The 14,862-nt window shown below is 54.0% G+C and overlaps 1 protein-coding gene across 29 annotated transcripts in view; it reads right to left on the bottom strand.

Moving 5' to 3' along the window:
- Positions 1-14,862, bottom strand: part of ALDH16A1 (aldehyde dehydrogenase 16 family member A1) — a 22,809-nt gene that overhangs the window by 1,726 nt on the left and 6,221 nt on the right. For 2 of the 29 annotated variants that reach the window (XM_084961362.1, XM_084961363.1), the window contains exons 3-17: positions 14,051-14,177; positions 13,028-13,206; positions 12,867-12,944; positions 12,561-12,742; positions 12,322-12,474; positions 11,674-11,859; positions 11,216-11,311; positions 10,878-11,014; positions 10,614-10,719; positions 10,401-10,531; positions 9,881-10,225; positions 9,373-9,574; positions 5,367-5,552; positions 4,911-5,033; positions 2,730-2,837 (exon numbers count right to left, since the gene is read on the bottom strand). In XM_084961362.1, coding sequence (XP_084817488.1) covers positions 2,730-2,837; positions 4,911-5,033; positions 5,367-5,552; positions 9,373-9,574; positions 9,881-10,225; positions 10,401-10,531; positions 10,614-10,719; positions 10,878-11,014; positions 11,216-11,311; positions 11,674-11,859; positions 12,322-12,474; positions 12,561-12,742; positions 12,867-12,944; positions 13,028-13,206; positions 14,051-14,177 — 2,339 coding nt within the window. Of the gene's footprint in view, positions 1-1,316; positions 2,005-2,387; positions 2,838-3,773; positions 4,365-4,910; positions 5,034-5,366; positions 5,553-9,372; positions 9,594-9,880; positions 10,226-10,400; positions 10,532-10,613; positions 10,720-10,877; positions 11,015-11,215; positions 11,312-11,673; positions 11,860-12,321; positions 12,475-12,560; positions 12,743-12,866; positions 12,945-13,027; positions 13,207-14,050; positions 14,178-14,862 lie in introns of those variants that run through there. The other 27 variants (XM_021094740.2, XR_014806461.1, XM_021094739.2 and 24 more) reach the window with 27 other exon arrangements.

Raw genomic sequence — 14,862 nt, 5'->3', positions numbered from 1 at the left:
GTTCCCAGGCTAGGGGTCGAATTGGAACTACAGCTGCCGGCCTACACCACAGGCACAGCAATGCTAGATCCAAGCTGCGTCTGCAATCTACACCACAGCGCATGACAACACCAGATCCTTAACCCACTGAGCAAGGCCAGGGATCGAACCCGAAACCTCATGGTTCCTAGTCGGATTTGTTTCCGCTGTGCCATGACGGGAACTCCAAGCAAAGACTATTTCCAAAAAAGGTGACATTCACAGATTCCAGGGGGAGAGGACGTGGACATAGCTTTTGGGGTCACCCCTAAAACCACTAGTTGCCTCAAGGCAGTTTCTCACCTCAGGCCCTTTGCACAGGCTGTTTCTTCTGCCTGGGATGCTCTCCTCTCACTTTATTTATTTATTTATTTGTATTTTTACGGCAGCATCTGTGGCATATGGAAGTTCCCAGGCTAGGTGTTGAACTGGAGCTGCAGCTTCCAGCCTACACCACGCCACAGCCACATGGGATCCGAGCCGCATCTGTGACCTACACCACAGCTCATGGCAACGCTGGATCCTTAACCCACTGAGCGAGGCCAGGGATGGAACCTGCGACCCCTTGGATACTAGTTGGGTTTGTTACCACCGAGCCACAACAGGAACTCCTTCCCCTCCCCTCACTTTTTGAATCTAATTAGATCCTCTTTGTTCTTCGAGACTCGCTGCATCACTGACCATAGCAAAGAGCAAATCAGAACTACAGTGAGCTCTATCACCTCCCACCTGTTAGGAAGGCGATGCTCAAAAAGAGTGTTGGGTGTGGAGAAAAGGGAACCCTTAGGTATTGTCGGTGGGAATGTAAATTGCTAAGCCACTGTGGAAAAAGTTCTGAAGATTCCTCAAAAAATAACAAGTAGAGGAGTTCCCATCGTGGCGCAGCGGAAACGAATCCTATTAGGAACCATGAGGTTTCGGGGTTCGATCTCTGGCCTCATTCCTTGGGTTAAGGATCTGGCATTGCCGTGAACCGTGGTGTGGGTCGCAGACGCGGCTCGGATCTCGCGTGGCTGTGGCTGTGGTGCAGGTCAGTGGCTACAGCTCCGATTGGACCCCTAGCCTGGGAACCTCCATATGCCACAGGTGCGGCCCTAAAAAACCAACCAAACAAACAAACAAGTAGATCCCTGGTGGCTCAGCAGGTCCAGGGTTGTCACTGGTGCGGCACAGATGCGAGCCCTGTCCTGGGAATTTCTGCTTTCAGTGGACTTGGCCAAGAAAGAAAGAAAGAAAGAAAGAAAAAGAAGGACGAAAGGAAGGAAAGAAGGAAGGAAGGAAAACAAAACAAGTAGAGCTACTTTGTAATTCAGCAATTGTACTTCTGGGTAAATAACAAAAATAAATTAAATCAAGGTCTCAAAGACATACCACACTCCTGTGTCCACTGCAGTGTTATTCACAATAGCCAAGGAGTTCCCACTGTGGCTCAGCGGTAATGAACATGAGGGAAAAAACAAAAACAAAAAAACCCGAAAAACAAAAGCAAAACCAAAAAACACAACAGCCAAGATATGGAAACGACCTAAGTGTATTGATTAATGGAGAAAGAAGATGTGGTGTATGTGGGAGCAGCCCAAGAAATGGCAAAAAGAGGAAAAAAAAAAAAAGTCTTAACTCTTCTCACTACAGATAAAAAAAAGTGATGTGAGGTGACAGGTATGTTAATGACCTTGATTGTGGTAATCATGTCACAATGCATATGTATATTAAATTATCACGTTGCACACTTAAAAAAAAAAAATCACATTGGGGAGTTCCCTGGTGGCCTAGAGATTAAGGATCTGGTGTTGTCACTGCTGTGGCCTGGGTTCCATCCCTGGCCCAAGAACTTCTGCATGTGGTGGGCAAGTAAAAAAAAAAAAAAAAGAAAAAAAAATTACATTGTAGGGAGCTCCCTGGTGGTCTAGTGGTTAGGATTTGGTGCTTCCATTGCTGTGCCCCAGCTTCAATTTCTGGTCTGGGAACAGATCCTGCATCAAGCCACTGCACGTCGTGGCCAAAAAAAAAAAAATCACATTGTACAACTGAAATACATGCCACTTTAATTTGTCTACTGAACTTCAAGAAACCTGGGCGGGGGGTGACTCAGTGAAGGCGGCATTTTCCTTAGGAAGATTTTTGCCACCTCTCTCGCCCTCACCTCACACAGATGCACACACTCGAGCTGGGAAAGGTGTCTTCTACAGTCTAGTACTGTTCCTGCCACCCCAGGTCAGGTCTGTGTATCTTTCAACCAGAGCTGAGCCCACATCTCCTCTGTTCACAGACCCTCTATGGCTCCTTAGTACCCTTGGGACATTCTCAGCCCCTGCTGACACCTTGATTGTAGCTCAGTAAAACCCATTTCAGACTTCTGACCTCCAGAATTATAATACATTTACGTTGTTTTATTTAAGCCACTAACTTTTTTTTTTTTTTTTTTTTTTTTTTAGGGCCACACCTGCAGCATATGGAGGTTGCCAGGCTAGGGGTTGAATCAGAGCTGTAGCTGCTGGACTATGCCTCAGCCACAGCAATGCAGGATTCAAGCTGTATCTGTAGCCTACACCACAGCCCACAGCAACGCCATGTCCTTAACCAGGGATTGAACCTGCATCCTCATGGATGCTAGTTGGATTCATTACCACTGAGCCACAGTGGGAACTCCCTAAGCCACGATCTTTGTGCTAATTGTCACAGCACCAACAGGAAACGAATACACCTCTCACCCATGACATGAGGTCCAGGAGGCTAAGCGCCGGCTTGTTCGTGCCTGTCTTCCCAGGCACTCGACTGATTTGTGCGAACCCAGAGCTGATTGGGCCAGAAGTGGATACCTGTTCCAAGACAGGCCAATCAGATTTTCTCTCCCTCAGGTGTGGCGCGAGGCTCCTCTGTGGGGTGGCTGCAGGTCCAGACCCACTGCAGTGGGCTTTGGCTGGTTAAAGCCACAGGACTAACAGGAAGGGCACTGAGGCAGCCCAGGGCATCTGGGAAGAAGTTATCGAACCCCAGAGAGGAACTAGGGCCTTCCAGGGACTTTCCTGTCCAAACATCCAGATCCTGGGAGAGGTGATCTATTCTGCCCAGCTTCTGGCAAATACTGACGGGAGGCTGCCTGTTCTCATTTGCCCCAGGACAAAAGCAACCTCGAATTAACAGCATGATCTGTGTACCCATCACAGAATCTACCCAATGAGGCTGGGATGATTAGCCCCAATTTATGGATGAGGAAACTGAGGCCCAGAGCAGTTAGGAAGCTCTCCTAGAGTCACATGACTAGAAAGATCTGGCATGAAGCAGGCAGACATATACAAGAGACTCAAGAGACCACATGGCCCACAGCAACAGGACCTGTCTCAGCTCCTGCCTGCATTCAGGTTCTCAGGACCTGGGGTACCTGCCCGTGTTTCTTGCCCACCTTCCATATCTCTGTAGTCTTCCAGAAAATTCCCTTTTACCCTAAGCTAGTGTGAGTGGGTTCGTTGCATCAGAAAGAATTCTAGGAAGTTCCCTGGTGGTACAGTGGGCCAAGGATCCAGTGTTGTCACTGCTGTGGGCCAGGGTGGCTGCTGTGGCATGGGTTCGATCCCTGGCCCGGGAACTTCTGCATGCCACGGGTACACCCAAAAAAATAAAGAAAGAATTCTAAAACAGTGGTATGCCGGAGTGGCTTGTGGGAGCTGACTGTTAAAAATTCAGGAATTGTCAGCCCATTCTGGAGCTTGAAATTGACATGATCAGAGCGTTTACACCACGGAAATGGGCCAAAGTTACTTACCGGGGCTTTTATTTTATTCCAGAGAACTACTGTATTTTATTTTATACCAGCACACCATGGATTATGAGGCAATGCATAGGCAGAGAGTGCCTGTGAGCAGAAGCCACCGGATGGAAAAGATCAGAAGAGACAAGCGTCCCTGAAGCCCTGTCCGAGATTTCTCAGAGTCCCCTTTATCTGTTCCACAAACACTGCGTTGTCTGGGCGCCAGCCCACTGGGTGGCGGAGGCTCAGGACTGAAATGGCCTCAATAGACCAGAAGCTGCTATTTCCTCCCTTCCTCCCCTCAGAAGCAAAGCCAAGATTGGTCAGAGTTTATTGGAAGGCACGGGAACCATAATAAAAGGAAAGTTCCAGACGTCTGGCATCGGTTGGGGTCCATCTCATTTGTCCCAGATGGAACCGAATGGCGCTTGGGTGATCAGTCCCCCATGGGCAGCCACAGGGCCTTGGTCCGTGCTGCCCGCAGCCCCAGCTCTGGGCCTGCCCCCTCGGCCTCCTGATCCCAGGCCCGTGGGCAGCCTCTGTTCACCCACACCGGCTTGAGGTTTCCTGCTGAGGCCCACTCCACAAACTGGGAGCCCTGGCGAAGGGAGACAGAGGGCTCAGCATTTCCACTTGCTTGGTGGCTAAGCAGCTGCTTCCTTGGCAACAAGGACTATGACTGAGGAGGAGCCTAAAGGCCTGACCTAGGCTCTGTGGCTAGAATGTTCAGCTCCTAGCACGCAAACCTTCCAGATGCTGAGGGAAACAAGGCTGACCTTTCTGGCTGTGGAATTTCCTTCCCTTTAACAGCCCACATTCGAAGGAATGGGAGCCCGAGGTTCTTGTTGACAAGGAATTCCCACCTCTTATCATCGGGGAGGGGGGGGTGTTTAAGAGGGTGGGCATGGGCTGCTGGCTCTGTTACTAGGGTGTGGTCCTTAGCAACGGGTTGTCCAATGAGGTTAGGTCTTTGGGTGGGGAAGGCTCTCAGGTCCTTGTTGCTAAGGAGATCCTCAGAACCTGGTGGCCATGGGGTCTCTCCCCCTTAGCACCGGGAGTTCTAAGGGGGTGCAGCCAGGTTCCCAGAAAAGGAAGTCCGTGTTGGTGAAGCTTAAGACACTGAAGATGGCAAAATGAAAGGTACCTGGGCGGATCCGAAATACCACAGGGCCTGGATGTCCTGGTGCAAGGCCAGGCAGCGGGTCAGGTGGTCCGGGTCTCCTGTCACCACATTCACCAGGCCCGCTGGCAACAGGGCAGCCATATCCTAGGGGATGGGAGAGCGGGTCATCCAGGGTTAGGAAGAGGGGAGTCGGAGGTCCCCGGGCACTGGGGTCAGGGTGAAGAGGGAGCATCTGGGGAGTGGCCGTGGGGGTCCTGGAAGGAATGGGACTGGGGTCCTGACGGGTGATGGCTCACAGTCTAGAGAGAATCATCAGCGGGTCTGCAAGGAATGAAGGCTTGGATACCAGGCTGGGGTTACCATGGTTACCAAGGGGGTGGCGTGAGAGCTGAGCTCCTGCAGGCTCTGGGGCACCTTTTATCCATCTACTGCCCCAAAGGCTACTGGGAGCAACAGCAGGCAGGCAGGCAACTGTACCTGGCAGACCTCCAAGGCAGGGATGGGACAGGCCCCACTGGGCACCAAGACCACGGTGTTGCCGTGGGCCAGGGCGGGAGCCAGCAGAGACACGAAGGCAAGCAGGGGCCACTCGTCTGGGCACACAATAGCCAGCACACCCAGCGGCTCCCGCAGCCGAAGCACGGGGCCTCTCAGCTCTGCTACCTGCAGGGACAGGCAGGAGGTCAAGGGCAGGGCAGGGGAGCCTGGCTGCCCCCCACAGGCTTCTCTATTACCCGCCCTTTTTCTTCTCGCATCCCCAACTCTGATTCGCCATAATAACTCCGATATGGAGTTCCCTTGTGGTGCAGCGGGTTAAGTATCTGCTGTTGTCACTGCAGCAGCCTGGATTGCTGCCGTGGCTGGGGTGTGATCCCTGACCTGGGATCTTCTGCACGCCATGTGGGCATGGCCACCTCCTAGCCAAACAAAAAACTCCCATAATAATAACATAACCAGGTGACAGTTCACAGCACAGACTCTGGAACCAGATGCTAGGTTCACAGCAGCTCTGTGACCTTGGCTGAGTTACTTAATCTCTTGGGGCCTCAGTTTCCCATTTTTATTTCTTTATTTATTGCTTATTAGGGCCAAACCCGCGGCATATGGAAGTTCCCAGGCTAGGAGTTGAATTGGAGCTGCAGCCGCTGGCCTACACCACAGCCACAGCAACAGAGGATCTGAGCCTGCAACCTACACCACAGCTCATGGCAATGCCATATCCCTGATCCAGTGAGCGAGGCCAGGGATTGATCCCGGATCCTCATGGATGCTAGTTGGATTTGTTTCTGCTGTGCCACAATGGGAATTCCAGTTTCCCATTTTAAAAATGATGACAATAGGAGTTCCTGCTGCAGCTCAGCAGTCATGAACCTGACTAGTACTCATGAGGATGCAGATTCAATCCCTGGCCTTGCTCAGTGGGTTAAGGATCCAGCCGTGTTGCCGTGCGCTGTGGTGGAGGTTGCAGATGTGGTTCAAATCCTGCGTTGCTGTGGCTGTGGCATAGGCCGGCAGTTGCAGCTCCAATTCAACCCTTAGCCTGGGAATTTCCACATGATGTGGGTGCAGCCCTAAAAAAAAAGAAAGAAAAAGAAAAAGAAAGAAAATGAAGATAATAATAATGCCCATCTCAGAGATTTGCTGTTAGGATAGAATGAGTTAATATGTATAGAGATCTCAGAACCTGGCGGGTGGGTTTGCGTGCGTGCGCTTGCGCTCGTGTGTGTGTGTGTGTGTGTGTGTGTGTATTTTAAAGCTTTATTGAATATAATTGATTATCACTAAACTGAATGTACTTTAAAGGGTAAAAAAATTTTTTTTGGCTGCACCTTCAGCATGTAGAAGTTCCTGGGACAGGGATTGAACCTGTGTCACAGCAACAGTGACCCAAGCTGCTACAGTGACAATGTCAGATTCTTAACCTGCTCTGCAGCAGGAGAACTCCAAAGGTTACAATTTGTTAATTCTTTTTTTGTGTGTGTGACAATGCTGGATCTTTAACTGCGAGGCCACCAGGGAACTCCTGGATCGCACATTTGGCTACTATGAATAAATGTTAGTATATACATTTGTGCCTAAATCGTTGTATGGGTATATGTATTCATTTCTCTTGGGTTAAAACCTAGAAATCAAATTTATTTAGGTAAGTAACTAGGAATCATGGTGGATCATATATTAAGAATATATTTAGGAGTTCCCTTGTGGCACAGCAGGTTAAGGATCCAGCATTGTCACTGCAGTGCCTTGGGTCACCACTGTGCTGCAGGTTTGATCCTTGGGCTTGGTCATGGCCAAAAAAATTAAAAAAAAAAAAATAAATAAAGAGTTTATGTAATTTTTTAAGGCTACACCTGCGGCATATGGAAGTTCCCAGGCTAAGGGTCTAATCAGAGCTGCTGCCAAGATCTATGTCACAGCCATGGCAACCGGATCCAAGCCGTGTCTGCAACCTACACCACAGCTCACAGCAATGCCAGATCCTTAACCCACTGAGCAAGGCTAGGGATCCAACCCACATCCTCACGACACTATGTTGGGTTCCTAACCCACTGAGCCACAACGGGAACTCTAATTGTTTTTTTCTTTTTTTTTAGGACTGCACCCATAGAATATGGAGGTTCCCAGGCTAGGGGTCCAATTGGAGCTATAGCCACCGGCCTACACTGCAGCCACAGCAACTCGGGATCCAAGCTGTGTCTACAATCTACACCACAGCTCATGGCAATGCCAGATCCTCAACCCACTGAGCGAGGCCAGGGATCGAACCCGAAACCTCACGGTTCCCAGGAAGATTGTTTCCATTGAGCCACAACGGGAACTCCCTAGGTTTTTTGTTTTTTTGTTTTTGTTTTTGTTTTTTTTTTTTTTTTTTTTTTTTTTTTTGTCTTTTTGCTATTTCTTTGGGCCGCTCCCGTGGCATTTGGAGGTTCCCAGGCTAGGGGTCCAATCGGAGCTGTAGCCACTAGCCTACGCCAGAGCCACAGCAACGCGGGATCCGAGCCGCGTCTGCAACCTACACCACAGCTCACGGCAACGCCGGATCGTTAACCCACTGAGCAAGGGCAGGGACCGAACCCGCAACCTCATGGTTTCTAGTCGGATTCGTTAACCACTGCGCCACGACGGGAACTCCTTTTGTTGTTTTTTAAAAGAACTCTAGGAGTTCCTGTTGTGGCACAGTGGAAACTAATCCAACTAGGAACTGGGAGGTTGCGGGTTCGATCCCTGGCCCCGCTCAGTGGATTGAGAATCCGGCATTGTCATGAGCTGCCGTGAGCTGTGGTGTAGGTTGAAGACATGGCTCAGAGCTGATGTTGCTGTGGTTGTGGCTGGCAGCTGTAGCTCCTATTGGGCCCCTAGCCTGGGAATCTCATATGCTACAAGTGTGGCTCAAAAAAGAAAAAAAAAAGAAGAAAAAAAACTCTTTTTAAGAAACTGCCAAACTATTTTGCAAAGTGGTTGCCCCCAAGACAGTCCCGCCAGCAGGGTGGGAGTTCCAATTTCTCTGTGTCCTCACCAGCACTGGTAAGGTTGGTGATTTCAGCCATTCTAGAAGGCGCCTCCTGATACCTCTCACCAGAGTGTGCACTTGTACTTCTCCAGCGACTAAGAATTTTGAGCATCTTTTCATCTGCTTGTTGGCCATCCACAGCAGATGTGTTCGGAGCCCTTGGCTATACCTCAGACATTAAGCTCTTAGCTCAGTTTTCGTAACAACGTCTCAAGGTCAATACCGTCAAGTAACTCGCTTGCCTTCCTTCCTCCCTTCCTTCGCTTCTTTCTTGTCTTTTTAGGGCCGAACCCATATGGAGCTGGTATATGGAAGTTCCCAGGCCAGGGATCGAGTCCCAGCCACAGTGGATCTTCTGCTAGGGATCGAGCCCACGCCATCAAAGAGACAACGTGGATTCCCCCTCCTTTTTTTTCTTTTGACAGCCGCACCTGAGGTGACAATGTGGAGCCTTAACCTGTTGCACCACAGTGGGAACTCCACAACCAGCTCTCTTTCCATTCTCTTCCTATTATCTCTAGTCCTGGTTGCACCTGAGCCAATGGATGATTCACTGAATCCTCATGCTTTTCTTCACTGGCTGCCAGATATTTCAGACCAACCCAGGATCCATATTTGGTTGCATATTATTATACATATAAATGAAAACAAATTTCATACCAAGCAATAATCTATGCAGCATACTGTATATTTTCTATCCTATTCTTTTTTGCTAAAAACAAAATACAAGATACCAAAACAGGCCTATGACCCACTAAATTAATTTTATGACCCAGTAATGGATCACTAACAACAATTTGAAACACTATTCTATGAGGTGGGCTGGATACCCATTACACAGACTAGGAAAATGAGGTGCAGAGAGGTGAGGCCACTTGGGCCTGGATCCCCAGTCTGGCTCATTATGGAGCCCTTGCTCTGACCCCACTCCAGACCACCTGCCCCGTCTGCCAGCTCACAGACCCCTCTCACCTGTAGGGTGCAGCCTTGGGCCTGGACGCGGGCCCCCCATGCCCGAAGCCGCCTCACGCTCAGCTCCACCTCTGCCTTGGCCACCTGGAGCTCCACTCCGTGTCTCTCCAGCCTCGAGGCCAGGGTGGACTCTCGGCGCTGCAGGGCGGCTGCCAGGGCCCACAGCAGGGCCGCCCGGGCCCCTGGTGACTGTCCTACCCAGCTGCGGGCAGACGGGGACACTGCGGGTGGGCTTCCCATCCTGACTCTTCCCGGGTGCCCCACCTCTGCCCACAACCCTCGCCCCGAGGGTCCAGGCCCCACAGCCCATCCGCTCGGGGAGGAGAGGGAGGGGCCAGAACCACATCCCACGAGCCCTGGGAACTCAGACTCCTCAGCCCGTCCTCCCTCGGGGTCCAGACCCCATGTCCCTTCAGCATCAGCCCAGTCCTGGGGTTTCAGACTCCCCTCTCTGACACCCCAGGACCCCTGGGCTGTTGTTGCAGGTTGACATTCCCCCGCTCCTTACCCAGGGGCGGCCTGGTGAGCGGCCTCCACGGCCCCACGGATATCCTTGGCTCCGCCCTCAGCCACGTAGCCGTGGAGCTTCCCGTGGGAATCCCAGATGGGCCTGGAGCTCCGGGCGCCAGGAGCCTGGAAACGGCCCCCCACAAAGAGCCCATAGGGGGGTGCTGGGCTGGAGTAGGGCGAGGTGTGAGGGTGGCTCCTGGGGCAGGGGCGGCTCAGACCCCGGGCCCCAGGCCAGGGGATGCGCCGCTCCAGCTCCCAGGAGCCTTTGCGGGACCCCACATTCCCGGCCCCGCGAGTCTCAGAGACACGGAACTTCATTTCGCAAAAGTGATTCTCATCAGGCCTGGCGGGTGGGGCGGTGAGGCTATAAGGCCCAGATGCAGTTCTCAGCGGGACTCAGGGACCTGTCCGTGGGTCTAACGCAGCTCCTTCCAGCCCACAGGGGAGCCCGTCACCGCCTCCCCCTCCCCTGCCACGCACCAGGGGTTCTGGGAGTTGTAGTTCTCAGAACAGCTCACCTAGGCCCTGTTTCAGGCCCAGCTGGCAGGGTTGAGGGAACAGCGAGGCCAAAGGTGTCATAGTTCAGATTCTCGGACAGGTAGGGCAGCCGGGCAGGGGTCCCTGAGGGCCGCAGATACTCATAGAGACCCTGGGAGAAGGATGGGGTTGAGAGAGCGGGAGGCGGGTGCAAGGTGGACGCCGCCGGGGGGAGCGGGGAGGGGGCCACTCACATCCAGGCCCCCGTGCCAGGAAGACCCACTCTCCTTGCAGCCACCTGTGGGCACCGCCGGGTCTCTGAGACCGTGGGCATTGATCCAGACTGTGCCCATCCTGAGCCTGTGAGGAGAGAGAAAAACAGAACGTTGAGGGGGGAGGGGGGAATCAGAGCTGGGGGTCGGGCAGGGGAGAGACCCACAGAGAAGGAGCGGCATGGAGGCGGAGCCTCGGGCCATCCCGACAGGCCACCCTGTGTGTCCCAGAGGGTGTCAACTGACCCGTAGGCCAGCTCCAGGGCCTGCCCCAGTCTCTCGCTCCAAACGCTGGCACTGCCTCCTCCGGGCGTCCCATTGGCCAAGGCCAGTGCCTCCTTGGCCGTGCGGAATGGGGAGGCCACGACCAGAGGCCATGGCACCTGGAGGGGGTGACAAGGGGGCTCAGGCAGCCTGGCCAGCCCTTCCCTCCAACACCCCACCCACTAGGAGTCCAGCCTACAGCAGCCAGCAGCCCCCAGACCCAGTCCAAAATGGTCACCCCAGGGGCCTCTGTGTGTTGCTGCTGCCCATGTTGGCTGAGGATGGGTGGACAGACGTGTCTGGGACCCTAAGGCGCTCACCTCCGCCTGGGTACACGGGGAGGCTGGAGGCAGGTCAGAGATCAAGGTTGGGGGAAAGAATGGGCTGTCTGAGGGCACACTGCCAGCCTGGAACACCTGAGGGGGAAGAGAAATAGGTCTACAAGCCCATTTCTGCCCCCGCTCAGACCCAGGATCCAGCCCCCAGCCCCTCCTCCCTCAGACCCAGGAGTCCAGACCCCCAGCCCCTCCTCCCTTGGACCCAGGATCCAGGGCCCCCCAGCCCCTCCTCCCTCGGACCCAGGAGTCCAGACCCCCAGCCCCTCCTCCCTTGGACCCAGGATCCAGCACCCACCCCCTCTTCTCTAACACAGGCTCCAGGCCCCCAGGGCTCCATCAGACTGAGGATCCAGGTCCCCAGCTCTGGCCCCCTCAGATCCAGAAGTTGCATCTTGAGGTCCCTCCTTCCCTGGCACCTCAGAGTCTGCACCCTGGCTCACCTGCGCACCCTGTCTCTGGGCCTCGCTCACATAGCGCTGGGCCTGGTCACGTGCAGCAGTCCCCCGGGCGCCCATGTCCACAGCCCCATCCAGCCCTCGCCCTCCACGAAGCCGCCCCATCCGCGCCTGGAGCCGCCTCATGGTCTCATCCCACACAGACTCCTGGATGAGGAGCCTGAGGCCCCCCTGTTAAGAGACGGGGGGGTCAGGGTTGGCAAACTTGGGGGCCACATAGGCGGGCCACAGCCCCACAGAGGGCAAGGCTGGGGGACATCCATGTGCAGATCAGAGGAGGGTCAGGAAGAAGAGGTGCGGACCTTAGACTCCCTGAGGCCCAAAGCCCAGGCCGGATGCGGGGTTACAGAAAGCCGGGGCCAGAGTGACGAGAGAGGTAGGAAAACTAGGACAGGGATGCTCAGAAAAATGAAGGGAGTCAACTCAGAGGGCCCCCCGCCCCCCACCCCCCGACAATCAAGACACGGAGAGCTGGTTCGTGGAGATTCAGGAAGCTGCGGGGGTGAGGACTGCGGCAGTTTGGAGACGCCAAGAACTGCAAATTCAAATGAAGGAAGACCCGGGGCCCCAAGTTCTGGCGACAGCCGGGCACGGCTCCCCGGACAGCAGAGGCCACGCGCCCATGGGTCTCACCAGGCTGCGGTCGGACCAGGCCGCGTCCACCACGCCCTCCACCGCCGAGTCCACATCCGCCGCTTCCGTCATCAGCAGCAGCGATTCCGCCCCCAGCGCCAGGCCCAGCTCGGGACCCTGGCCAGCCAGGAACCGCCGAAGGGCACGGCCTTCCTGTGGGATCCGTGCAAGCATCAGCCACAGAGGAGCCGGGAAGGCGTCTGAGATGCACCTCCACCCCGCCCCAGCCCTGAAAATACCTCGACTGCTCCGCAGAAGGCCACCTTCTGGACTCCAGGCTGGGAGGACAGGACAAGCCCCAGGACGGCAGGCCCACTGATCACATTGAGGATTCCTGGGAACTGGCCTAGCTCCCCTGCCAGCTGGGCCAGGAGGAGGGGCGTCGGGGAGGCTGGGGGCACAAGGACCACCACAGTGCAGCCTGGGGAAGGCGGGCAGCTCAAGGACCTTGGAGTCCAGGCCCCCAGCCCCTCCTCCCTCGGACCCAGGGGTCTGGAGCCCAGCCCCTCCTCCCTCAGACCTAGCAGCCCCAGCCAATCACTTACCCACGGCCAGGGCAGGGCAAATCCTCCACATCATCTCAAGGAAGGAGAATGTGGGAGGCAACACGAGACCAATTACTCCTGCAAGAACAAATGAGACTGGGGCGGGCACTGCTGGACAGTGAGGGAGGAGGCGGCTGGGGGCTGGGACTCCTGCTTCTCACCCGTGGGCTCCCAGCCTGCCAGTGCCTCCTCCTGGGTGTGCGCCTGGATTGCATGGTACTGGAGCAACTGCTGGGCCAGGGGGACATCCCTGTCTCGAATTTCTCGAACGGCCCGTCCAGTAACCAGGGACTCCAGGGTCCAGAACAGCCGCTGGTGTTTCTGAATCATCTTGGCCAGCCTGTGGAGCAAGCAGGGGAGATGGTCATTTCCCACCGCCCCAGGCCTGGAACACACCCTGCACACCCGAACTATAATCCCCATGAATCTGTGGGGCATTCCCACTATTTACCAGAGGAGGAGGGCACCAAGGATTTATGGGAAATGTAGTCAGGGAAACTCTAAACCGGAGAGTATCTCAGGATCTAAGGATCTCGGCCTCCCATAATCCCCCAAAGGGGCTAGGAAATGAAAGCTTAGCCTCTCATCTCAATTGTTCCTTGGGAGTTGGACTCTTTGTCTCTAACTTCCCCAAGAATGTGCTGGAAAAGTTTTGGGGGCTTCGCCAGCTCCAGTGAGCTGTTGAGAAATGGCACCATGATGAGTCCCAAGGATATTCTGGGAAATGGGCTTTGCCATTACTAGTGCAGGCAGAGAGTAGGAAATGGATGTTTTGGCTGCTGAAGGCTCAAAGGCATGCCGGGAATATGAGGCTTCGCTGCCAGTGAATTCAGTGGGATACTGGGAAACAGTCTTTAAAAAAAAAAATTTATTTATTTTCTTTGTCTTTTTTAGAGCTGTACCCATGCCGTATGGGTTCCCAGGCTAGGGGTCGAATCGGAGCTACAGCTGCCAGTCTACACCACAGCCACAGCAACGAGGGATCCCAGCCATGTCTGTGACCTACACCACAGCTCACGGCAATGCTAGATCCTTAACCCACTGAGCGAGGGCAGGATGGAACCCTCGTCCTCATGGATACTAGTCAGGTTCATCAACCGCTGAGCCACGACAGGAACTCCAGGAAACAGAGGCTTTGTTCTCAAGTCCTTCCCCACCTGGGGTCCAAACGTCAAGTGCATTACCTGGTCAGGTATTGGGCCCGAAAGGCTCCAGGGAGTGTGCTCCAGTTCTCCAGAGAGGCCCTGGCCGCTTCCACGGCTTCTGCCACATCCTCAGTCTGTGCCTGCAGGCAACTGGCCAGCTTCTCTCCTGGGGAGGTGAATGGGGGGGGAATCCAAATGGAAGGTGGGCAGCTCATGTCAGAACTGGCAGGAATGACATTTCTGGAGCCTGGGAGCAGCCCCAAGGCAGTAAAGCTGGTCTCCTGTTGCATTCTGGGTCTCAGTTTTATCATCAGCCAAATGGGGACAAATCTCTAAGTCTTTACTCTGACTGTGTCTCACTGGTAAGGAAAAGATTTTTTTTTTAGGGCCGCACCCGTGGCATATGGAGCTTCCCAGGCTAGGGGTCAAATGGGAGCTGCAGCTGCCAGCCTATGGCACAGCCACAGCAACGCTGGATCCCAGCGGCATCTGCAGTCTATGCCACAGCTTGCGGCAATGCCGGATCCTTAACCCACTGAGTGAAGCCAGGGATCCAACATGCATCCTCAAGTTCTTACCTTGCTGAGCCGCAGTGGGAAGTCTAAATTTTAAAATTTTTAATTTATTATTTATTTCTTTTGGCTGCACCCGTGGCATGCAGCAGTTGTCAGGCCAGGGATCAAACATGCACTACAACAGTGACCTGAGCCATAGCAGTGACAACACTGGATCCATAACCTGCTAGGACACCAGGGAACTCCCAAGGAAGAGATTTATTTATTTATTTGTTTATTGTCTTTTTGCCATTTCTAGGGCCACACCCGCGGTATATGGAGGTTCCCAGGCTAGGG

The sequence above is a fragment of the Sus scrofa genome, chromosome 6 (genome assembly GCF_054392235.1).
Source record: "Sus scrofa isolate SSC_HxYL_T2T_F1_AM1 chromosome 6, Sscrofa_HxYL_maternal_Yorkshire_Landrace_v2.0, whole genome shotgun sequence".
Classification (NCBI taxonomy): domain Eukaryota; kingdom Metazoa; phylum Chordata; class Mammalia; order Artiodactyla; family Suidae; genus Sus; species Sus scrofa.
Note: the sequence above shows the minus strand (reverse complement) of the source record. Positions and strands in the feature narration are given on the sequence as shown.